Raw genomic sequence first — 27,069 nt, forward strand, 5'->3', positions numbered from 1 at the left:
AAACAACAAATTTGTATATGAAACATCCCAAAAAAATGGAAAGAAATCACTCAAAATGTTACTTCCAAGAGAAAAATAAACTTGGTAATACAATAACTTAACAAACATGCAAATTAAGTAACTACTGTATCCAGGAAAGAGAATTTAAAAATATAAGAAAAGCAACAATTAGGAAATGAATAACGCAATTTAAATCCAAACAAATAGAACAGAAGGCATCCAACAACACAAAAATGTAATGCCCAAAAGTTGGAAATATTAAAGGTAATCCCATATGCGGTCCAATCAATCAAGCCATAAAGTTCCATATCACTTGCTTTGACCATCTAGAAAATTTTGTAATATTTAGTTAAGGTAATGAAAGCTTCATTTAAGATTCGTACTCACTCGCCGGTTGTTGTAGTAGCAGGTTGATCAGTGACATCCTTCTTCTTGATATTAGCTAACACAATACATGTGTAGGAGGAATTTCAACACTCGTGGATCTTGATTCTTAAAAGGATGTTAATATCTATGGACGGATATCGACATTCGTTTATTCTTCAACGGATATCGATATTTGTCCACGAATATTGACCTTCGTTTAAAATCAACGCATATTTATATTCGTTTAAATATTAGTGAAGGACAAAAAAGAAATGAAAAGGTGTAAGGAGTGTGTGATGGTGAAGGGAGTAACTATCCTATTTCTTTTATCGAAGATATTGTATGATTCTCCTTTTTTAATGTGATTTCTAGTGCTTTGCTTGAATAGAAGGTCAAATAAAAAAAATAAAGAGAAAATTAAACTCTTTAGATTAAGTTAAATAAAGAGAAAGTGAATACTTTTTTATGTTAATATGATTGATATAACAAAATAAAAAATAAATTAATTTAGAAATACAGTAAATTACCAAAATATTTTTGATTAAAATTTAATGAATTAAAACTAAATGAGAATTAATTGAAAAATAATTATTTTATAAATTTGAAAGTAATAATATAAAAAATTATTTGAAAATTAATTTAATTTATTGAAATAATTAAATGTAAATTACATACTATTTGTTTTCTATATATCATTTTAAAAAATTAAATTATGATAAAATTAATTTACCGAATCTATGTTAAATGTTGTAATGAAAAACATCCAAAATTTACAAATTAAAGGAGACAAAATCCACACAATTTGATTCATACAATTCAAAAATTCCAATTAGAAGTCAAATAGCCAAATGTTTCAATCACCCATCACAAAATTTATCTTTTTCTCATACACAATAATAAAGATGAAATTGAAATATAATACAACATAAATACATCTTCACAATCAATCATTTCCCAATTCAATTCATCTTCACAATCAAACATATACAACAAAAACTCATAAATTCAATCACATTATTTACAGAACATAATACAAATCAGAAATAAAAAAAGAGAAATTAGAGCCATTAATAATCACTTTATAAGAAACCCTAAAGATTCTTAATCCTAAAAATCACTAACAGAGATGAAAATCTAAAACCCTAAAAAGAAAACAAAGATCTTAATTCTTAATCCTTACAAACCAAAACCAATTCTTTCACTTGTACTCGAAATTAAGGATAGGAAGAGTGAGGAGGACGTCGTCGAATGCGACAACGCGAGAGGCAACAATAGCAACGACAACGCGAGAGGTAGCAACAACAACAACAACGTGTGAGGAGGCGGGGAGACATGACCTGTAATGCGATGAGTGTGACATTATGCCCTTGGACGCAGAGGCAGAGAGATCTCACACAAAGACGAAGGTGGAGGGCGTGAGCAGAGGACAACACTTCCTATTAGACTTGAACGCAAAGGTGGGGAGATCTCTCCACGCAAAAACGAAGGTGAAAGGTGCGAGCAGGTGTAGGAGGGGCACGACTAACAAGATAGACATGGACTCGTTGAGTTGGACATGAGCAAAAGTTGAGAAAGAAGAAATTTCTCGTGGTCGGAGAAAAGGAGAAAGAAGTGTTTTTGTATTTTGAGTAGACAAAGGAGAACCGATGTTTTGTGAAAAAAAAGTTATCATTTAGGTTAAACATAGATTTAAGTCTATTGAAAAATTAACAAATATAAAATTAAAATTTTGTTATATTCGAAAAGACTTAAAATATTAATTTAAGTATGTTAGAAAACTTAAATGACACAAAATTTAAGTTTATCTGTATTTTAACCTACTTAAAACCAAAATTTAAATATGTTACGGGATTTAGGGATTAAAAATAGACTTAACTTGAGACTTAAAAAATACCAGTGGTAGGTGTAACAATGTATTTATTGTGTTTCCTATGCAGCCTTTGGAGTCTCAAACATCCTTAGTAAAGAAGTACGAATGAGATTGATATCGGAGATGAAAAAAAGGGTGATGAGAATGAAGACCTGATGTGAACAAAAATGTGAATGAAGTGAAGTAGAGAATGCATAGTAACATGTAGTGAGCATAAAACTGAGATAAAATATGTCGCCTATGAAAAGGCACACGGTGAAGTCAAGGACACGTATGAAGACAAGTATGAGGATGCAAAATGAGGAGTTCATGCTGTTTGGTCTTAAGTTTTAAGATTTTGAAAAACGAGAAGAAGTTGATGAAATATTTAATATATAAAATTAGACTTCTATGTAATAATCAGCATAAAAAATAATTTTTTTATATCGATTATATCTATATTGATATCAAAGTATAAAAAGTTCTTTTGTAATAAACATAAAAACTTTTAACTGTCTTAGTATCTTATTTTAAAAACATTATTTTTATTTTGAATAAAAATAGATAAAATTAATATTGTAATTGGTACATTATATATGATTTTACACATTGCATTTACTTGTTTATTAAATGGACTTTTTCTTGCATAGCATGGTTATTAAATGGACATTTTCTTCATAAATATTGAAAAGACAATACAAATATTTATTACAATATATTTACTTTGAGCAGGGATTATATATCATCTAATTGTATATATGTTTATTTAAAAATTAAATGTTTTAACTATTCTTTATCAATATTTCATGAAAGTATATAGTTTTTCATTAAAAATGGTTCTTTAATTTAGCGAGAATTTTAACAATTTAGGGACAATTCTGCAAAGAAATAACATAATAAATTTAATGCTGCTAACTAAAGTTCTCTTAAAAATATAGATTTCTGAAATTTATATCACAAATTATCATTAAAAAGTTTTCCCTGTGTTGTTATTAAAGTAATATTTTTATTTTTAAAAATTTTCTTACTTTCAAACATTAATATACGATAAGGCGATAGTACTTTACTATGACTTTTTAATGCATTAATTAATTATAAAACTCAGTTAATTTTATCACACACTGTATTTTCTTGTGTGAAAAATATTTGCGTATAGGGTTTTGTGTTCTTCATAACATGTTTTGTGAGATTGCAGTTCAAGCGCCATTAAAATAGTGATTTACACGTGGAAGGAGAGTCAGAACGACAACACACAAAGCGATGACGTTTTGAAGAAACTTTCAATCTTAAAATATCTCTACCACTGTCACATTCACAACCACATGTATGTATACTCTATCAAATATCTATCTACTTCCCCCACGTCAAAATATCTACTATTCCTTCACGAACATTCCAGGGTCTGGAATCACTATCTTCCTTTTTCTCAGATATTTCTTCTAGACCATTCATTTCCAAAATCACCCTTTTATCCCTATAACAATAAATACCTGTTATACCTTCTTTTTCTTCATTCCCTCCTTCATTGTCATCTGGGTGCAATTCCATGAGCTGAAGGACAACACAAAATTGTCACTTTCTTTTCATGACTCTGTAAGTTTGTTCATTGCGATAATGGGTTATTGCAAAGAAGGGTCGTCTTATTATAACGTTCTTGGTGTTAGTTCGGATTCTAGCGTGGAAGAGATAAAGCGTGCTTACAGAAAGCTTGCTATGCAATGGCACCCTGATAGGTGGACAAAGATGCCTTCTTTGCTGGGAGAAGCCAAACACAAATTCCAGCAAATTCAAGAAGCCTATTCGGGTATGTTTGCTTCAAGTTCTTGCGTCTCAAGAGTAAAAGATTGTGCCTTTTCTCAATTTATATCATAGAAATGATTATGGTATTGCGAATTACATAGGTTTTGTTGCTCATTTCTTTGTGATTTATTGGAGCAGTGTTGTCGGACAGTAAGAAAAGAACTCTGTATGATGCGGGTTTGCATGATCCTCAAGAGGGAGAGGACGAGGTGCGTGCTTCAGAGTTATTGCCTTTTATGTGCATTCAAATTTGATTCCTTTTGTTTCTTGCTGTGTTGTATTCATGAAAGATTTATGTTTGTGTTTCTCTACTTTCAGGGGTTTTCTGATTTTATGGAAGAAATGTTGTCTCTCATGGCTCAAGCGAGGAGAGAGGTAATGCTTCATCCTATATAACGATCCTTTGGGTAGTTTAGATTTGTAGATATATGAATTTGAATATAAAGTATAAGTATTTGTATAAGATGAAAACAGTAGCATTTTGAAGAGAGAATATGTTTCGGATGAATAGGGGTTGAAGAATAGACATTGATCATGTGCCAACCGTATATGTTGCAGAAAAAACATTACGATTTGAAAGAGTTGCAGGGGATGTTGATGGAAATTGCTAAAGGATTCGAGTGTCCTTCAATGTACTGTGGGGTGCCCTCTGCGATTGATGAGTCTCGATGCTTAAAGAAGACTCGTTTAGACAAGAGCACGGGGGAGAATAAGGGGTCACATTTTCAAGTACCTGATCTTAACCTCTATTGCAGTTAAAAGTTTTTTGGGTTTTTCTGTCAAATTTTGGTAACAGTAGCAGATATTTTGAACACTTAATATCTTGTACATATTTGTTGTAGGTGTTAAACTTCCTGAGATGTTAGTGTGAGATACAAAAGTTTACTCTCAATTTCTGTAGCTTGTAAATGAAATCTTCTGTTGGAAATTATGTATGTAGGGATTTTCTGTCATGGAATTGTTGCATCTTTCTTTTTACTTGTTTCATTTAGAAAATTGTCCTCTAAAACCATGTCATTTAAAAAAAAAAATTTCTAATGAAAGATCACTTTTCGGTAAATAATTATTATCTATACCAACGTACACTAACAAATGGATTCTCCTTTCAAAATATGCACAAGTTTTTTTCAGTATTACCTATTCAACTTTTTTTTTTAGCTTATACAATTATTCTAATAAGAAAACTATATATATGTAATAAATAATCACTCATAATGTAATATTTAACTTAATATTTTTAATCTAGTAATTATAATTCCTTTTAATATTTAATAATTTATATATTTCAGTTTTACATTTTTAATACGAGCATTTTCATACTAAGTAATTATTGTACAAGTAGAAATAGGTGTTATATATATATGTTAACCTTTTTAATGTTAAGGAAAATAATAAAATTATTATTATTATTATTTTACTTATAAAAGTAAAAGTATTATAATTTTATTAAAGAAGGTTTTTAATATTTTGTAAATAATTTTTTATTATAAATAATTATTTTAATATAAGAAAATAGTTAAATTTGAAAAGACAATTATATTAAAAATTAATGTATTATAAATAACTTTTATTTATTCTATAGACAATATTTTATTATAAATAATTATTTTAATTTTACTGTAACATCTAAAAATATAGTATATTACTATATTAAAGAAATATGACAAATATGATACTATACAATAGTCATAAACTATATCATAAATTGGCTTTTACAGTCTTCTAAAATAAATATAAATTAGATTTTAATATACAAAAGTTTGGTCATTTTTTTCAATAATTTATTCTAACGTCATTTCATTTCTTTCTGCAACAATTATAACAAAAAAGAGAAAAACAAAAAGAACATACAACAAAAACACAGATATAAAGATAAACTAGAAGAAAAACAAATAATAAAATATAAATATGATTTAAACATTTCAATATATGCACAAAACACTAAACCAAATTAACTTGTAATCGAATAACTCTTGATTCGACCATCTAAATTAGTATGAATATATAGTTATGACAGTTTGTTCACTTGTTATGGTGAAACAACTGACCACCTCAAGCTACTACACAAAATTAGTCCGTTATCACTCACTTTAAGCTAAAGATAAGCTTCTAGGCTAGGACTTCTTCCTATTCTCACGACATGTCTCACCCATCTCTACTTGAGAATGGGTGATCATTAAAATGTCAGAATGAACTCTAAGATTGAGCTTCCTATATTTAGACTTACAAACTTTGACAATCATCACTGAGTAATTCTTCCTTAGAATTTTCTTTCATATCATTTTAAAATCATAAACCTTAATTTGATACACATACATAGTCATACATTAATCACAACCAAATCATTTGCATTATTCCATCCAATAAAGAACAAAGAAAAAAAGAATGCATTATAACCTGAAACAGTTGCTCAATACATATTGAACGTCCCATTTTAGAATGTTATTATTGACTCATGACATTTTAAAATGGAATGTTACATATACCCTCGTTAAGCGAATACAAAGGTTTCTCGCACAATGATCAAATTCATTGTGCGAATAAACTCCAAACCTGAACTCGCGCTCCGCGACATCTCTAACTAAGTGAAACTCACCAGACAGTAGACCAGACCTTCTACTCACTTGCTCAGCACACACTAGTAAAAAATTGCATTTTTAACTCACATATTAGGCTTCGGTTTTTCTGAAACCGAAGCATATTAAAATGCGGTGGTAGTCTTGTAATTTTTAAAATAGTATATACCTTGATTATTAAGCAACCGATGTCTCAAAATAATACTGCCTCGGTTGGCAGGGTAAACCGAGGCATAAACCTGACGTGGCAATGATACAGCCTCGGTTGGCAGATGGACCGAGGCATATGGGCTTGGGCTGGACCTTAAAGAGCAAAAAACCTAGCCTCTACGACGGTGCGAGATAAGAAAATGATTTTCCCCAAAAACCTAGCAGCACTCTCCTCTTCTCCTTTTTCTCTGCGATGTGCGATGGCGGTGAGAGCGACGATGGTGCGGCAAGACAGCGACGACAGTGCGGCGAGACAGCAACGACGATGTTGCGATGGCAAAAACTCTTTTCTCATGGAGCGGCAAGGACACCACAGCGAGGACACGGCGACGACGGCATGGTGGCGGTTAGCTACGTCTCTACACACTCTCGCGAGCCAGTTTCTCTCTCGAGAGCGCATCTCCTCGTCGCCAACCTCCATTACAGATCCCCCTCTCCTCCGCACTGTAAGTCTATTTTCCTCTATTCATTCCTTTTTTCCACCGTTTAAAACCTTGGTTCCACTGATTAATCGGTCAAGATAGTGTCTCTACAAATGGATGGCGAAATGGATTTGGGAGTTCTGCTTCTTAGGTTGCTCTGCGACTTTTATTGCTCACTGGGAAAGAAGAAAGAGAAAGAAAGGGAGCAGCGCGCCCATATTTGAAGCCTATTGGAGAGCTCCGATTACACCTCTGTTAGGGTCTTCTGATTGGGGTTGAAAATTTGGGTTGTTAATGCAGGTTGGAGTTTGGGTGCCACTGGTTTGTGATAATCAAAGGATTTGGCAGTGAGAATGCGCTGATGGAGTTTGGGTGCCATTGGTTCATGATAATCAAGCCACATATTGTTTTTTTTGTCTCAAAATTGTGTTTATGTGTGTTTTCTTCCTTCTGTCATTCATATCTTCTTTCCTTTTTTTACAGCACAGGTTCTGTTTATATGTAGTGGCTTCATTGAATAAATAGAACTCAGCAGCAAGTTTCATATGTGGATAGTTTTTCTTTTCAGTTTATCTTTATATTTTAGTTGCTAATGTTAAGGAGTTTCTTTCTTGCTATGTTTGATCAAGAATTCTAGACTCGGTTAAGATTAAAAAGAGAAGGAAAAGAGAAAGCGAAAGAGCATAGGAAAAACAAAACATAATCAATAACCCTTTTGCTTGGACTGTGGAACAAAGAGGGAGTTGCATACCGAAAAAATAAAAAAAAAACACGCTATTGCCTCGGTTATCTAAGAACCGAGGCATAATCCTATCTCGTTTTAACCTGGTTCAGAACCGAGGCACAAAGCCACCCCTTTTTATCTCGTTTGTATATGTCTCGGTTGTAGAACCGATGCCTATAAGCAAAATTAACCGATGTCATTTCCTCTTATTGCACTAATGACACCTATTCGCTATTCGAATAAAACTGACAGTGTTCCCAAACTTCAGCAACTCGCTCAGCGCATCTTCTCGTTGAGTGAAAATCCTCAGACAGATAACCAACTCCTAAAACCACTCATTTAGCGACTCTACTTGCTTAGCGAGTCTGCATAATCTGCAACACCAAATATGCAGAATTACACAACCTATACCAATTTTACCAATTCTAACTATTTTTCCCAACTTCTAACATTTCTAGAATGTATTATATACTTAAATATACTTGAACAAATGTTGTTACACATTACTACTTTCATTCTAAAGAGTTTCCTAAGCAATTCACTCTTCAAAACTCACAATTCAACAACCTATGGACCCAATTTGTGTTCTACCACTTTTTTACACATTTTTAAGCAATATAGGTATTCAAACAAGTTATATTTGACTTACCCAAACTGTCCCAACAGACTAATTGAGGATCTAACCTCTAATTCTCATTTCACTACCTTAATTAAAATGATTTACTACAAAGAAAAATTATTCCAAATCATGACTAACCAACCCCATCACAGATTTCTAACCCCTTCTTATCACTAAAACATATCCAATCACCATTCAAAACAGTTCAAAATCATCTTCTTTATAAATATACTCCAGTAATTACACAAATAAAAGAAATTACTAGCTTCCTTTACCTCAATTAAGCTTGTACTATTTAAAAATTACTCTGATCGTGCTTTGTAGTGCAAGGAATCTCTAGAAGAGGACCCCAAACACATGCAAGGCAGAATTTTTGCGTGATCACAAAATTAAAGAAAACTTAGAAAAGAGAAACTAAACTTACTTGCTCAAATCTAGAAATTAATTGGACAGATAGGTAAACCTTGACGCCTTGATCGCCTAGGTATCTCCTGATCGTCAAATAATGGATCAAGGACTGAGAAAGAGTAAAGAGAAGTGAGAGAACTCAAGTAAAATAATGTTCTAGAGAGATAGAGGTGATTTAGATAATGAACTGAGCTTTATAAAATTCTATTTATATCATAAAATTATTTTAAAATAAAATATTCGGTCTCATTATTTTAATATACCTATCTACTCTAATAGTCTATTTTCTAGGTTCTTATATGTAGTTGATTAAATACAAATTATAAAATAAAAATTATAAATAATTATTATTCAAATAATTTTAAAACATTATTTTTCAAAGAATAAATTTAAAAAAAGAATATTGCAGTATGTGTGGTAAATATTTTTTTTTTCTTTTTAGTTCTAGATCTCTTTTTAGGATAATTGGACCCCTTGATGTATTACACTTATAAATTAATAGTACACTTATAAATTAATTTTAGGATAATTGGACCCCTCGATGTATTACACTTATTAATTAATAGTACATTTATAAATTAATAGTTAATCATTGATTGTGGTGTGCTTTTTAGTAAAGATTATTATCTATTGGTTAATAATTAGGTATTACTTATTAAAGTAAAGATTAACAGTTACTTACCAAAGATAGATAATCTTTCACTAAATATCAATATCTATTGACTAAAAGACAGATGTTGCTTCATGTATTACATACAAAATGTTGTGTATTACTTGTCAAAGATTAAATAAGATTAAGTGTTGTCTATTAATGAACTCATGTCTCTTGCCAAAGGTTGTGTTACTTGTTAAGATTTTATGTTGTTTATCAATGCCTAATGCTAGGAGAAACGTGTTTTCTATCATTGTCATGTATTGCGTGTCAAAGATATTGAGAAACTAACTATTATTTAATTTAACCAAAAATAACTAAGAATCACCTTAAGTAAATGATAAATGATAAATGAACCATTGAGCCCAGGGTCATTTAAATCAGAACTTACAAGTATTAAAATATTACCATAAATACAATAGAAATTAGGTTTTGATTTTATTTTCGACATTAATAATCATATTAACTATTCTATGATTCTTGAAAACTGATTTGAATGTTAGAGAACCTTCTGCAAATACAATATCCATTCATTTTGTGGAAGATGAGTATCGAATGGAAAAGAAAGATTAGTTGACGTTAGATTGGTTGAAGGAGTTCATGTAGTTAAAGCTTCTTTAAAGTTACCCCTTCGTCTTGTAAGTATAATTAACGTTTACTATGAAGTTGAGAAATATTCTTTAAAAGAATGTCTAGTTTAAAAAAAAGTTGGGTTTGAAAAAAAAGTAAGTATGGTGTCCACCAAAAATATAGTGGTTGGAGAGAAACTAATACAGCCCTTCTCAATTGATATAGCTGTAATCCTTGAAGCTTAGAGCAAGATGCAACAAGAATTTATGAACTTTAATAAGAGCAGTGCATTGAGAGAATAAAATACCAGGTTTAAGAGGATATTTAAAAAGATAATTGAGACTAAGGACCCAATTGAAAAGAAGAAGGACAAGGAAGTTGTTCATAATGTTGTCTCGATATAGATAACCCCTTGCCTTCCCAAAGGAACAAGGCTGAGAGTGAGTACCATACCCCTCTTAAGTCTCACCACTCTTTGATACTAAGAGAAAAATATTGTCATCCTTTCATAGATGATATTACTGACACCCTATTCTTGAGAAGTGGACAGACCTAACTTTGGCTTGTTATGATGGCAACACACATCCAAATAAGCATGTTGTCGTCTACATTACATAAGTTAGCTTGTATTCAACAAATGACGTCATCATATGTAAGGTCTTTCCTACAACTCTCAAGGGGACAACCTAGAGTGGTTCATCAGTCTCCCTCCTTATTTATCGATTGTTTTGATACAATAATAACGTCCTTTACTGCTCAGTTTGTCACAAGTTGTCGTCACAATCTCTAGAATTCTTGAACATTAGATAAGAGAAGGATGAACCTTTGAAAACCTTTGTTAAGAAGTTCACAAAATAACTTTAAAGACCAAGAATTTAAATCATATGGTTGTTCTCCATTACATGGTCACGACACTAAAGCTGGGTCCGTTCATTAATGATTTGTACATGACGTTGCCGACGAGCATGAATGAATTGATTGTAAGGGATGCTAAGTTCATGCGTTTAGAGGAAGTTAAGTGATGGAAACTAATCCCCAGCTGGAAACGTGCAGACAGAGGCTCCAGACCAGAGGAAACCAGTAATGAATGATGGTGCAGCGGATTGATGAAATGATGCAGTGTTTGAGGTGTGTTAATGGAGGAAAGGTGTATGGGTGAAGCCTCATAGCTCAGAGGGCCTTCCGACAGAGGAAGGAAGCTTGAGGAAAGGAGAAGAAGTAGTAAATCAAAGGTGACTTAAGAGCACAAAAGCTGGAAAGCAAATTCTGCAGCATATTATTAAGCTCAAAAGTGAGAAAATACAAAGAAAAGGCCCTCTTATTTATAGGTGAAGAGGAGCCTAATTTTTGATTTAATTCCCTCCTAAATTCAAATGTTTAGCATAGGAGGCACATTCATTTTGATCCAGCAAAGTCCATGCCTCATTCCAGCTCAGCCAGCAAGGTGCATGCTTCATTCCAAATCAGCCAAGTCACGTGGATTGGTCTTCTCTCGGGTGAAAAATGCTGGTGCATTTCCCATTCTGCAAGCACCTTCCTTTTTGGCTCCTTTGCTTGCCTTTATTGATTTAACTTCTTGGATGGCTCAATCATGGTCTCCAAGATTTATTAGTTCCTACAAAACAAAGTATAAGTGCTTTAGTTAAGAGAAGAAGGATTTTTATAAGTAACCTTCCATAGAAGTAAAATGTTAGGTGATCCTTCTTCTTCTTGAATCTTCCTTGCCATGGCTCTAGTAAGAGGTCCAATGTGATTTCTTGATGGTTTTCCATCAGACCCTCCCTCTTGAAAAGGATATGTCCTCATATCTGCTTCATCCTGTTGATCATCTCCTGTGAAAGGAATTAAATCACAGATGTTAAAAGTAGGACTGACACCATAACTTTCAGGAAGGTCTAATATGTATGCATTATTATTTATCTTTTTGACCACCTTGAATGGAACATCTCCTCTTGGACTAAGTTTGGACTTCCTTTGAGAGGGAAATCTTTCCTTTCTCAAATGAAGCCAAACTAGGTCTCCGTTTTCAAAAACTATGTTCTTTCTTCCTTTGTTGTTGTATTCTGCATATTTTTGAGTTTGTTTTTCAATTTGGATTTTGACTTTCTCATGTAACTTCTTGATGAACTCCGCTTTAGAAGCACCTTCTTTATGAAGAAAAGAAGATGATTCTGGAAGAGGTAGTAAATCAAGAGGTGTGATAGGGTTAAATCCATAAACAACCTCAAAAGGAGAAAGATTAGTAGTCTTGTGGACTACTCTATTATAAGCAAATTCAATATGAGGTAGATGTTCATCCCAAGATTTGTTATTACCTCTTAATATTACCCTTAATAATGTAGATAAAGATCTATTTACTACTTTAGTTTGCCCATCAGTTTGTGGGTGACATGTAGTAGAAAATAGAAGTTTAGTTCCAAGCTTTTCCTATAAAGTTTTCCAAAAATGGCTTAGGAACTTCACATCTCTATCAGACACTATAGTTTTTGGTAAGCCATGCAATCTCACTATTTCTTTAAAGAAGAGTCTAGAGATATAGCTAGCATCATCTACTTTGTGGAAGGGTACAAAATGAGCCAATTTACTAAAACGATCTACTACCACAAATATAGAATCATACCCCGTTTGAGTTCTTGGCAATCCTAAGACAAAGTCCATGCTTGTGTCCTCCCAAGGGGTATTAGCTATAAGAAGAGGTGTATAGAGTCCATGAGGCATAATTTTGGACTTAGCTTGTAAACAAGCTATACATTTAGAACAATGCCTTTGAACATCTATTCTCATGTGTGGCCAATAAAATTTACTTTTCAAAATGTTTAGAGTTTTATCAACTCCATGATGGCCCATGAGTCCTCCTCCATGACTCTCTTTGATAAGAAGTTTTCTAATGGATCCTTGGGGTATACAAAGTTTTCCTTTATTAAAAAGATACCCCTCAGAAAGATAGAATCCATCAAAAGGCTTCTTAAGACATGATGAATAAGTGGATGCAAATGTTTCATCATTTTCATATAACTCTTTTATGTCATCAAATCCTAATATTTGGGATCCTAGGGTTACTAATAATGCATGTCTTCTAGATAAAGCATCTGCAACAACATTAGTACTCCCCTTTTTGTGTTTGATGACATAGGGAAATTGCTCAAGGTATTCCACCCACTTTGCATGTCTTTTGTTTAGCTTTGCTTGCCCTTTAATGTACTTGAGAGATTCATGGTCAGTGTGTATGATGAATTCTCTAGTTACCAAGTAATGCTCCCAAGTTTTTAAAGCTCTAATGAGGGCATACAACTCTTTGTCATAGGTAGGATAGTTCAAAGCAAAAACGCAACACAATGAAAGAGACATAAAAACCAGTCGAAGTATTCAAAGCTTAATATTTCGTTTTAGCAGTGAAAACGCGTTAAGAACATTAGGATTATGAATTTTATTGATTTTATTATCGGGTTTTGGTTGTTGTTTATGGGTTGATATATTCACCATGTTTATATTCTATTATTTATTATTATTATTATAGTTTTATCGATAACTTATTTTATATGTGTTTGTTTTGTTTCACAATGAAATTATTAACTATGATCATATTTTATACGTGATGATATTGTAGAAAGTGGTGCTTAGATAAAATAGAGTCAAAAAATGACTAAAAACAAATTTTGAATTTTTATTGAAATTGATTTTTTTAAAATTTAAGACAATCTAACTAGAGTTATTTTGAATAATGTAATTGATAAGTTTTTTGAAACTCATACTTTCATTAAGTTATATATGTTTAAATATTAAAGTTTTGAAAAAAATATGTTTCCACATTGTGATAAAAAGTTGAAATTTCTAATTGTTTTATATAATCCCCGACATCTTAAAATTTGGAATATTACTGTTCTAAGCATCGTTTTTTCCATTAATTTATTTATTTAGTAAATATATTACATCTCTTTAAATCATCATTCTATACATGGTATAATGTGAAAGTTGTTGTAGCAATTCACCATAAACCGTCATAATATTATATTTTGTAGCGCAAGATGTACGGGTTCTAGAAACTGTCACTCTAATAAATAACGCAATTAAAAATGACAAAAATGTAAAAATAATTATCACTGGTTACGAGCAGTTAACCCAAAATTTAGAGAAGTGGAAGCATAACATTTAAGATCAAGATAACAACTTTAGCCATAGAATTGTCTTATGGATTTTTAATATTGTTTTTTGTTGGATACTTGAATATTATGGTATTTAATGTAGTTATTTTGTTACAGTGATCAATCAATGAAATAAAATGTTTGTTAAATTCTTTTGTACAATATCATAAATTTTCTTATATATTTTAATTTTTATTATTAAAAATAAATTTTATTAAATTATGAAATTATAAATATACCTAAATAATAATAAATAATAAAATATTCAAATTATGATAATGGATAGTAGTGATAGTTATAAATATCATAATATAATGTGAATTATGGTGTTTTTAAGTTGCTTCTAATTTTAGTATACTAAATTTCTATTTAAAAAATTATGACGGTTTTAACTGTCATAATTTACTCTAAAAAATTAGGACATTATACAATATAAATATAAATAATGATATTGTGATGGTGATTTTCTTAAAATCATCACATTAATAGGAATTACAATGATTTTCAAAATCGTCACAAGCATATTTTGTTAGTATATGTAGATGATATTATTGTGATTAATAATAATAAACATGAACAACAAAGATTGAATCAATGTCTAGTCAGAGAATTTGAAATTAAGACTTTGAGGAAATTAAAATATTTCCTATGAGTTGAAGCTGTTCACTACAAGAAAGAGATTTTAAACAAAAGTATATTATTGATTTGTTGCAAAAATAGGTAAAATGGCTTGTAAACCAGTGAGCACATCTATTGATACAAATGTAAACTTAGAAAATTAAGATGATGGTGTAGTGTTGATAAAGAAAATTATCAAAGGCTTGTGGAAGTCTTTTTTATTTATCACTAGACTTTATATTACTTTTGTTGTGAGTTTAGTAGGTCTATTTATGCATAAACCAAAAGAAGTCCATTTATAAGCAATGCTTATGATTGTTCAATATTTGAAACAAACACCTGGAAGGGGAATTTTGTTCAAACAAACAAGAGTGTTAGTCTTGAAGCATACACTAATGTTGATTATGCAAGTTCTTGATAGAAAATTGACTATTGGATATTGTACTTGGAAACTTGGTAATTTGGAAGAGTAAAAAGAAAAGTATGATAGCCATGTCCAGCTAAAGAAGAATTTCGAGCAATGACTCAAGGGATATGGGAGTTATTGTGACTAAAAATTATACTAGAAAACTTAAAGATAAAATGAAACAGACCTGCAATATTATGATAACAAATATGTAATTACCATAGCTCATGATCCAGTACAACATGATAGAATTTAACATATTTAAGTGGATAAACATTTTATTGAACAAAAGTTTACGAGCAGCATGATTTGCACACCATATATCTCTTCTCAAGGATAATTTACATATATACTTACCAAAGGTCTAAAGAGTAATAACTTTGAAAGAATTATATCCAAACTGCGAATAGAAATAATTTATTTGCCAGCTTGAAAATGAGTCTTGAGATATTTTAGAAAATTTCTAACATTATTCTTATTTATTATAGTTGCACATGTATTTATAGCGTGTGACCTTATAGCTACAAGCTTTTCTACTGTTTCAAACCAAGAGGGAATGAATAATTGAAATCTGGAGTATAATTGAGAAGTCATGTAATTATAAGAATGTTAATTTCTAATTGTTGATTGTGTGTTAATTGAGAAGTTTTTTATTTTTATATTACAACATATTCACTCATATTTTTTATACCAATTATAACTAGAATTAGTAAAGAATTTTTTTTTCCTTTATTATAAAATTATCACTGCACTAACTTTTTATGCCCGTTATAGAACCTGTATAAAAATGTTTTATTATAAAATTGTTATGAAGATCAACTTTATATATCGATTATAGTGATAATTAAAATAAAAAATCTTTCAAATTTATAATATTATTACCATGTCGATCGTTATGCTGGATGGATTAGAACAAGTAATAAATCATTAGTAGTGTAGATTTTGCATTAATGTACATTTTTCTATCGTAGGACTTTGTATTATAGAAATATATTAATGTTATGAAAAACATGAAAGACATACGTGTTATTTCAATTTAAAGTGGTTGAAAGTATTATTTATTATAACGTTCTGAATGGAATTTTTTTATAAAACAAAATTTCTATAAAAACAAAAAGATTATAACTTCTTTTCTTTGCGGTAGCATGCATATACACGAGAGTTGTGAAAAAATACTAGTATAATCTATAAAATCGACACCCTTGAATTTTCTTAACTAAAAGGAAATAAAAAGTTGTAAGTTAACCATTAACATCATACAGTTTCAAAAAGTTAACCCATAGGTCAAAGAAGCTGTGGCAGGTAGGAGTAAAACTTTTAGTTGGATTTTATTTGTTTTTGTACAGTACGGTCTTATGGGCATCATTAGGCCGATTATCCAGGGTCGACCATTAAGACCATCCATCCAGGTTAACCACTAAACCGATCACTCAGGTCGACTAATCACTAGATCGATCACATGGTTAGATTATAATTGATAATAATTCATTGGAACCCTAATGCAAATTAAGATGTGATTGAGCCGTCATTAGATCAGAGAAAAGTAAAAATCCATCATAACTAGTATAAATAAAGGTCTCAGGTATGACTTTAGGGATTATGCGCATTATGTGCATCACTTATTGTGATAACCGATCGATTATATTACTGACTTGAGCGTCGGAATGTCTTTGACAGGTATCCGTCCACAAAGCTTCGACAGACAAAAAAGAAAACGAATAACGTAACTTTGAGGATGGAGGACAACTAGAAAGTCGTTCCAATGGTAAGGAACTTCAACCATGAAATAGTCTCTATTATTTGCTTTACGAGTGGTGCAGATTAAGAAAAAAAGGAACCTTCCTGAATAAAATGTTGTACCACTGCACTACAGATATTGGAGCAAGAGATTCTAGGAATATGTCTCACAAAAATAGGGATTTGTGCCTCATAAATTCCACACCTGTCCTACATAAAGAAAGAGCAAGGAGGGGGTTAAATAATTAGTTTGATATATGCAAGTAATAGAAAATGTAAAGAGATCTCTAGCATATAGTGTGAAGATGATGACTCAAAATCATATGTATAATCCAAGATCACTCAAATTGAAGCTACATTAGTCCAAAATGATGACCAACTCAGCCCTTTGATTTGATGAGGGGTGGGGTGGGTTAGAAAATAGGACATGGGAAGGGATAAGTCCTACACAAAAATAATTGTTAAATTTTGTCAATTCTTTTATAGTAGAAATAAACATTTGAATGTGTTAGTGACAGCTTAACAACCCCTTCCCCAGTCATTATCTCCCTTTCTATTTTTCTCCTTATTTACATGTTGTGGTGCCAAATTTCAAGCGTAACGTCAAACTTTGTTTTAAATATTTCATAGGAATATAATCACATTAATTTTTTGAGCAAACCAACAATTTAAAAGTTCGTAAAAAAGTTAATAAACATGGTAAAGCTGTTCTGGCTTTTCACCGAGAAAAGGAATGACTTACCCCTCTTTGCAAGATATGATTTCCACACGCATACGCCTTAAAGTTGTTGCTTTCAACTTTAATCTGCATAAATTTCAACAAAAATGATCATTAGGAATTGGATTATAACACGGAATTTTCAGGGATGGGTTTTGATTTGACCTCAAAGTATTGGTGAATACGGGGATCACGAGATTAAACTCGAATTATGTGCCAAAACATCTTAATTTTGAGGACACGTGGACAAATCATGAATAGGGAAATTGTGTTTCACAAGAAAATTATATTTATATTCCATAAAAATACATAACTTGAACCTTGGTGGAGCCCAAAGTATACATAAGCCACATGCTATTGAGTTCCCTTATTCCATAAGTTACTTAAAAGACTCACAAAGCAATCGAGAAGAGTTCACAAGAGAAACACTCTCCCTCACTCACTCAAGTTTGGTCTTAAGAAAACTATTCCAAAAGGTCTAATTTTTATATTTTATAGTTCCCATGCACCTATAACGTAAGAAATCCTTCACCTTCTTCTCCACTTCTGAATCTCTCTTCTCTTCTCCCAATCCATAATCTCATTCACACTCACTCAAAAACAACAATCTTTGTAGTGAAACACATCATGCTGATCAAAGGGCATCAAATTAAGGTACCAATATTGTTTCTCGTCAATTTGGTCCTTGTTTTTTTCGTTTCTTCCGTCAACGCCGTTGAATCAAGGAAACTTGATGAGACCCCCGTGCCCGCCATAAACGGCACCGAACAAAAGTGCGGTTCATGCGGCACCGTCTACCCCTCCCCGCCTCCACCGGCCATTCCACCGCCGTCGCCACCACCACCCAAGAAAACACCCACACAGTATTGCCCTCCGCCACCCCCTTCCTCCTTCATATACATAACTGGGCCTCCGGGAAACTTGTATCCCGTCGACGAGGATTTCAGCGCCGCCGCCTGCCACCGCCGGAGCTTCGTCGCCGCCTCCTTGCCACTTTTTGTTGGCATGCTTTTTACGCTTGCATTTTGGTGATTCGCTTGTGAAGAAGGTAATAACCACGACATATAGATATATCATTCAGATCATTTTAAACACAACATCGGAAAATTTTACGGTTTATGATGTCGTTGTAGTTATGAATATCAAGATTTACATAAGGTACAGCGCAGAGAATTTTGTACTTGTACTTCGACATTAGTGCTTCACACTACGTTCTGGTCTTCTTTCTATGCCATCGATTTGTTCAATAATATCCATCTTTCTAGCAATTCTATCAAATTTTCATATCGCGTTTGTCTCGTACGATTTTCTATTTTACCCGTTTTTTTATCTTAGTAAGTTACATTTTTCAAGTCATATAATTAATAAATAGTAATGTAAAACTTTATATTATAAATAAATTGTAACTCGAGATGTGAGAAAATGGTGAATAGTTAAAGTTTGATGAAAGCAATAAAAATAGAAGTCGGTGCTGAAAAAAGATTAATGTTGAATAGTTGAGAGGTAGACATAGCATTAATTATAATGAATGCAACAGATCATCCACCACCTCCACCAGCGCCACACATTCAAATTGCCGTCTAAATTATACACAAAAACTTCATTGTTGATGGGTCCACGTTCTTTGCTAATAATGATTCTTAGGTTTGGCGTAACCTATCTATATTCTATACACATGGTAAAGGATGGATCGTGGAAATTATAGAACCATTAACACCGATAATTTTATAATTTCCATTTTTCTTTTAAGTTTAATTAAAAAACTAGCTGAAAAAGGAAATGCTCCTGAACAAAATATGCAGAAACATTCACCAATGTTTTAGGTATACACTATGAAACTTATAATATAAAGAGGTTAATATAATTAACAAGAGATAAGTATTATAGGGGGCTAAACTGTTTAACTTAGACAAGCCACGTGTGAATGTGGAATCTGATCTTTATCATTTTGTAAGTGGACCAAAGAGAGCAGTGACATTAAAGTATAATCCGTTGGATCCTGATGTCAGAGTTCAATTCATGTTTATGAAATGAAAAGATCCATTTGTCAGTGGCTTGAAACATCAACTTCGGTTACACCAACCATACATAGAGTGGGGACCAATTAATGCTTTGATGTTTGACAAGTTTAGCCTATCTTGTTGTAACTTTTCACTGTTTGATTCTATCTCACGCACTAAAAAAATTCCAGTAGAGAAACTTTCAATGGGGCACAACTTTTAGGTTTAGGTTGCATATAAATGACAGAAGCAGATCGGTTAAGTCTACAACTTTTTTTCCTTGTCCTTGAGTTGTATTCAAAATTTCCAACTATAAGTGAGTACCATTGAATTACTGTTTTTCAATGTTTATCCTAACGAGGGGTACTTTTTCTTTGCATAACATAGGACAAAATGCCACTAAAAACCACACTATTCCCAAGTTGTTTACTATCTTTTACTTTATACTTCATCATCGAACCAATTAGACGTTGTCAACTTAAATACCAAACTTATATTTAATTATGTTACATAATATTGAAAAATAGCTCACAAACCTGCTAGATATTCTACTGCCAAAAATGAATAAAGGAGATGGATACCATTTAATTTTTCTACATCTATATATCCTACACCTAAACTATTTTATATTCAAATTAAAAATACAATTTTATTAGTGTTAAGAAAATGTCTTAATGTATCATTTCCGATAAAGAAAAGATTATAACCAAGAACCTCTTAAGAACAGTTAGACAGTTGAACAAGAAAAAATAACCAAAAAATAGAGAAATTTAACATTGTTCAATTAAAATATTAACTAACTTCAATTTATATTTATAGTAAAAATTTCACTAATAAAAAGATTTAGAACTTAATTCCCCGTCCTAATAGGACGGATCACGGACATTTCCCTGTGCTAATAATTCGCTCACTGTTCATCATTATTGTGGTTAATAATAATTTGTTGACTATAATGAAAACTAGTTATTCTGAGTTTCAATTTATTTGTGATGTTTTTTCAATCATTTTTTAGATGTTAATTTTCAAGTTGGAAATATTCAGAAAAACCTCGTCACATCAACCTTAATAAATTAGTAACCACATTCTTTAGAACGAACAAATATGCGTAGTAACATGAAGAGACATCACTAAGATTAAGTGTGATTGAAACCGGTGCACCTATTCCAGGATGTAATTATTTATGGTGTTGTGGTTTGCATCATGATCCAAATGAGTTTCTTTCTTTTCTGCTTTGGAGGTTAATTATGAAACTAATAGAAAATTTGAGATTCACGACAAAGAATGCCCTTATTTTCATCTTTGACTCATTATAACTGTTGATAGAAAAAAGGGACCTTGGGATAGTTAACGTTAACAGACACTACTGCAGAAAAGACCTTTAACGTCACCCTTTAGACGTTTGACCCTCGAATATCTAACGTAAAAAATGACCAGTGACATTTTTCATAAATAAAACAATTATTTAGACGTCGGCTATTGAGGGGTCCGACGTCTAAATACTCATATACGTCGGCTCCCCCGAATAGACATCAAAACTAAACGAAAAAGTTTAAAAAAATAAGTTTTTATTCTATTTAGACGTCTGTTATGGGGGAACCAACTTCTAAAGCCCTTTATATGTCTGTTATTGGGAAACTCACGTCTAAATGCACAACCCAAAAATTTTAAAAGTCACTTTTTCACACCATTTAGACGTCTGATCCCGTCACTCCGACTTTTAAAGCCATTTAGACGTCTGTTATGGGGAACCGACTTCTAAATACTCAACCCAGAAATTTAAAAAGCCACATTTTCACTCCATTTAGACGTCTGACCCCGCCACTCTGACTTCTAAAGCCATTTAGACGTCTGTTATGGGGAACCGACGTCTAAATACACAATCCAAGTATTTAAAAAGTCACTTTTTGACTCCATTTAGACGTCTGATCCCGTCACTCCAACTTCTAAAGCCATTTAGACGTTGGCTATGGGGGAACCGACGTCTAAATACGTAGCCCAAGAATTTAAAAAATCATTTTTTGACTCCATTTAGACGTCTGTTATGGGGGTAACCGACTTCTAAAGCCCTTTAGACATCTGTTATGGGGGAACCAACTTCTAAATGTCGGCATTAAAACACTGCAAACACGAGACAGTCGTTACGCGCACTCATTGTTCATCATCTTCGTCGCGTTTTCTCTCTACGGGTTACGCTTTTCAGGTTCGTTTTCTCACTTTCGTACCATTTTAAATTAATTTTACTCCGATTACATCACTCTTTGATGCATTATCTTTTATTTGAACATATTAAAATGCGTTTTCTTTGGGTTTTGGTGCAGTTATTCTCGTTTCCTTAGGCGGCGTTCTTCGGCGGCGATTTCTTGTGTTTTACACTCCTCCAATTCCCTCCACTACGTTTTTAAAACCATCCAATAAAAAAAAATGTACAATACATTCTCTTCAACTAAAATATAAAGTTGTAAACTCGAATCACCATAAGTCAGGAGTAACCTCAGAGACGTCTGACCTGTATGGATCAAACGTCTATATAGACGTCTGACCTATAGTGTCCGACGTCTCATTAACGTCACCCATATAAACGTCGGACAGAGATCAGACGTTAAAAACCCAAAATAACATACGTCTAAAGTGTTTTCTGCACTAGTGAGATAATTGCCAGAAAATTTAAAATGTTTCGTTGACACCCAAAATATTCTTTTATACTACATACACTCTAGAAAGAAAAAAAGAATTATTCAATATATATATATATATATATATATATATATATATATATATATATATATATATATATATATATATATATATATATATGAAATGGGAGCACTAAATCGATCAAATAGTTAATGAAGAGTTGGTTGGCACTATGATGCAAATGACAGTTGACAGAATAGAATGAAAACATTTGACGATTTTAATTGTTTGTATTCTGGTTATCCCAAATGTAAAACTTTTTATTCTTGTGATAACTAGATTTTTTTTTCTTCTAAGCCTGGTCTTGTCTAGTATTACGTGAAATACCAATTAGGATAATTGAGTGGAATGAAGATATCATCTTTGAACTAAAAATTTATATGAATTTATTTTTTTATTTGTTTTGGAATATGAAATTTGGGTTTTATTCTTATTCCTATGAAATAATATATACATCGATACTCAAACATGTATCTACTTTTGCAGTTTTCTAGATATTAATTAAATAATATTTTTACAAAAAATAAAATCATGACAAATGAAATAATATATTATTAATAATTTAATATTAAACGGGTACATATTTTCTTTTCTTCAAAATCAAATTTCGATGAATAAATTATTGTTACATAAATATTAAAATAAAGTATCATAATAATTTCATAGATGTCGACTAATTATAAAAAATAGTAAAAATTACAGATAATTTTAGACTATAATCATATTCCTATGACAAAAGGGATACGCTTAAAACAACTTTCGTTAATGAAGGAACTAATTGTTATTGTGAAGTAATGTCTTTCGACCTAAAATGCAGGAGTGACATATCATAGAGTTATGGACAAGGTTTTCCCTGATCTTATTAGATATAGTGTGGAAGTATACATTGACAGTATGTTGGTAAAATCATCTTCTCTCGCACAACATGCCAAAAACTTGGCTGACGAATTTTCAGCTTTAAAGATGCATCATTTGAGACTTAATAGTAAGAAATGTGTCTTTGGAGTGGATGGAGGAAAGTTCTTAGGTTTTATGTTGACCTAGAGGGTAATAGAGGAGAACTTTGAGAAGTTTTGAGTGATGATAGAAATGAGAAGCCCAAAAAATGTGAAAGTGGTTCAAAGCTTGATTGGAAGTTGACCACGATATCTCAATTTTTGCTCATGATAAAATTACTAAATAAGTTGATCAAGTTTTCCCCAGAAGAAGCATGTCAAGCCAACTTTGATAAGATTAAAAGTGTTGAAATCTTTCTCGATATTACAAAAGTCGGATACATCTACTAGTACAAAAATACCGTATAACATCGGTGTTTTTTAGCCTTTCACGTCGAATTCAAGGTCGATGTCATATCAAGAGACGTTAAATTGACGTCGAATTTAAAAAGTTTGACGTTACGTTAATTAACGTCAAATTTGTCAATATATGACGTTAATCATTTTTTTTTATTTTTTTTAATTAATTGTGATCCTTTTTTACAACTTTACGAAGACTTGAAAAATAGAAAAACAACAAATTTTAATTTTTGTTATTTTAAAAATAGAAAAACAATAGTTTTTGGTATTTTATAATGTACGAACTATGAACGTACAGTGTAGTATCAACAACAAACAACAACAAACAAGTTCAACCAAAAAACAACAAACAAGTTCAACCAAACAACAACAACAAACAAGTTCAACCAAACAACAACAACAAATTAGTTAAACCAAACAACAACAACAAACAAGTTTAACCAAACAACAACAACAAACAAGTTCAATCAAACAACAATAACAAACAAGTTTAACAAATAATTTTTTCAAAACGAAAACGAAAACTAACCTTCAAAAGGTGGGTTCGTCGGAATAAAGTGTTGTCACCCGTGAGAGAGAAAGCAGAATGCGCCTATGAAGGACAAAACACGAAAATAGTCAGTCAAAATAAAAGAAAATCATATCTAAAGTAGTTAATTAACATGCATTTGTATCAAATGAAAGAAAGATTACATGTGATGGCCGTCAAAATTCGTTCCAGAAAAGTTTGAGCAGAGAAAAGGGTCTCGCGCGCTAAGATAAAGTGAATGAATTTTAAATCTTCCGCTCAAATTTTTATTGAATTCACTAACCTTTTGACGTCTAACGCTAGGGCATTCGACGTTTTATAATCTTTTGACGTCTAATTCTAAGACATTCAACGTCATACGTAAACATATTATCACCTTCAAGCCAAACATTTTCTCAAAATTTATCCAATAGGACGTCGAATTTCTCAATATTCGACGTCTTATAACAAATTGACGTCGAATTAAAGTTCTAAATGACGTCTAATAATTTCATTTATTTACAAAAATGCCACCAGTCATTTTTAACGTTGGCTATTTAGTGGTTGGACGTTGAATATGTGACGTTATACGCTCTTTTTGTACTAGTGATTTAAGCCTTTGCTTGTCTATATAACAAAAATCGAAGATGCCATAAATGTAGCTCTCATTTAAGAACATGATAGAGAACAACACCCAATGTCCTTTGTTAGTATAACCCTTCAGAATGTTGAAACTTGAAATCAGATGGTAGAAAAGGTGACATTATCCCTCATTAAAATAGCTAGAAGGTTGAGGTCTTATTTTCAAAGCCATAATGTGGTAGGGCAAAACTGATTACCCAATATAGAAAATATTAGAAAATTAGGATCTAGTAGGGAGAATGTCACCATGGTTTATAGATGTTAAACTGATTTTTTTTCGCCTAAAATCAGAACAAAGTCTGGTCCCCACTAACGTAGCATAGGGATGACCAAAATATCAATCCTAGGACTCAACAAAATTAAGTTTTAGAATGTAGAATTAATTCTTGTATTATTTAGGTTTAATCATTTCGAACATCCCTATTTATGCAGGATCGTCTCAAATAGGTCCTTGTATTCTAAATGTTCTTAGTTAGATCCTTTATTGTGAAAAATTGAATCAATTTAAACCTCGCTGTTAATTAGATTAGACGGCGTTAAAAATTTTGATGCGTGACTTGGTGACTAAGCAATGTTTAATTACGTGGCAAAGTTTATTCGCTTAGGTGGATTTTTTTTATTACTTTTAATTTTAAAAGTTGCCTTACGTATTTATTTCCTTTTGATTACTTTTCATTTTAAAAGCTTATCTACCTTATATTTCTTTCCTTTTATTTACTTTTCAATTCAATCAAAACAAAACACAGAAAGCAAGAACAAAATGCAGGTCTTCTTCTTCGGACTCAACCCAAAATCAGAAACCCCAAAATCCCCAAAACGAAACCCTAATGCAGGGCCTTGTACCGCCACGAGAATGCCAACTAACAGAGACCTTCGCCGCTAGAGAGCGAACCCAGATGTCATAGAAACGTCGCGCCTATCCAACCAATCATCTCCTTCCTTGCAAAGACCGCGCCATAACCAAAAAAAAAGAAGAGGAGATTGACGTCCTCCTGATGCGAAACAAAACTCGAAAGAGGGGAGAAGAAATCGGTTCTTTGCATACCTGAACCAGAACCAAAAGGAGAAGGAGAAGGAGAAGGGTGCCTCCCTATTCTGTCAAGCCTTTTTAAAACAGGAAAGGAGAGAAAACCCTCTAATGCTAGGATTTGTACAAGGAGTAAAAAGCAAGAATTGGGAGAATTTCTGATAAAGGTTCGTCAGACTAAAAAAATGTCTCCTTGTGAAATAGGAGGTGGAAAAAGTGGGAAAAGGTCGTGGTAGTGGATGGGAAGAAGACGTTGGGGGAGGCGTTGAATTCGGCGACAACGTCGAAGGTGTAGTCTCTCCTCCAACTACATCAGTGACCTCAACCTAGGATTCTTCAATATTTTGATTTTTGATATATTCCTTGATATCAGACAACACACCATTTTGTGTGTTCGCGACCGATGAGGAACACTTCCAAAACCTTAAATGCCTCTAGATAACCTTCTACTAGTTATGGAATCTGGAGTCCATGGATTTCCACTAAGTGCCTCTTCCGTCATCTGCAAATGGTAAAACATAGAGAAAGAGAAAAAAAGAGGTTGAAGTTACAAGTTACAAATTATTCAACCATACACCAAAATCAACACTATTAATTATCAAATGACGTGAAACTACGACAATACTGATACCTCGACAAAACAAAATAATCAATTTAAATTGTACAGTGATTTATGAAGACAAAGTATGAACGACTTTTGTGCTTGGACTTCGCATACAGAAATTTAATTCATTTTTGCACATTACGCTTTGTCAAGTTGCAGTTACTCTAGATTTTGATTTTTTTTTCTAGTATTTGAGAGCTGTAAGTGTGTGGGTGACGGAGAAAGAATGGAAGGCTTGACGAAGGGAAGCGAGGAAGCGGAGAACGACGTAGTACCACGCCCCCCAAGTTTCTTTCATTTAAAAATTACAAATCCCTCGTCAATAATATTTTGTGCCACATCAAAATTACCTGCTTGGTCAGCATGCCACAACACATCAAATTTAACGTCGTTCATTAAAACATAAATGAATCATCAAATCTTACTCTAAACAGAAGTAATCAAGAATAATCATGTTAATATTCTCAACTGACATTGAAATC

The 27,069-nt window shown here is 32.2% G+C and overlaps 2 protein-coding genes and 1 long non-coding RNA gene across 4 annotated transcripts; all 3 read left to right on the forward strand.

Annotated features, from left to right (window-relative positions):
- The first annotated feature begins 3,652 nt into the window (after positions 1 to 3,652).
- Positions 3,653 to 4,968, forward strand: LOC124823667 (uncharacterized). Of its 2 annotated transcripts, XM_047295923.2 has the most exons (5): positions 3,653 to 3,808; positions 3,880 to 4,019; positions 4,154 to 4,224; positions 4,334 to 4,390; positions 4,574 to 4,968. In XM_047295923.2, the coding sequence occupies exons 1-5, from the start codon at positions 3,801 to 3,803 to the stop codon at positions 4,772 to 4,774; spliced, it is 477 nt and encodes a 158-aa protein (XP_047151879.1). In that variant the 5' UTR covers positions 3,653 to 3,800; the 3' UTR covers positions 4,775 to 4,968. The 2 variants fall into 2 exon arrangements, with proteins under 2 accessions (XP_047151879.1, XP_047151878.1); XM_047295922.2 differs by having other exon boundaries at positions 3,722 to 4,019.
- Positions 4,969 to 5,530: 562 nt separating this feature from the next.
- On the forward strand, positions 5,531 to 7,801 carry LOC148192973 (uncharacterized). Its single transcript, XR_015782334.1, has 2 exons — positions 5,531 to 7,247; positions 7,326 to 7,801. It is a non-coding gene; the product is annotated as an uncharacterized LOC148192973 (long non-coding RNA).
- Positions 7,802 to 18,202: 10,401 nt separating this feature from the next.
- On the forward strand, positions 18,203 to 19,085 carry LOC124823666 (uncharacterized). The gene has a single exon (XM_047295921.2). It carries the CDS (start codon positions 18,445 to 18,447, stop codon positions 18,847 to 18,849), a length of 405 nt encoding a protein of 134 aa, XP_047151877.1. The 5' UTR covers positions 18,203 to 18,444; the 3' UTR covers positions 18,850 to 19,085.
- The last annotated feature ends 7,984 nt before the right edge of the window (positions 19,086 to 27,069 follow it).

Source organism: Vigna umbellata, chromosome 9 (assembly GCF_029865625.1).
Source record: "Vigna umbellata cultivar VRB3 chromosome 9, Vumbellata_1.0, whole genome shotgun sequence".
NCBI lineage: Eukaryota > Viridiplantae > Streptophyta > Magnoliopsida > Fabales > Fabaceae > Vigna > Vigna umbellata.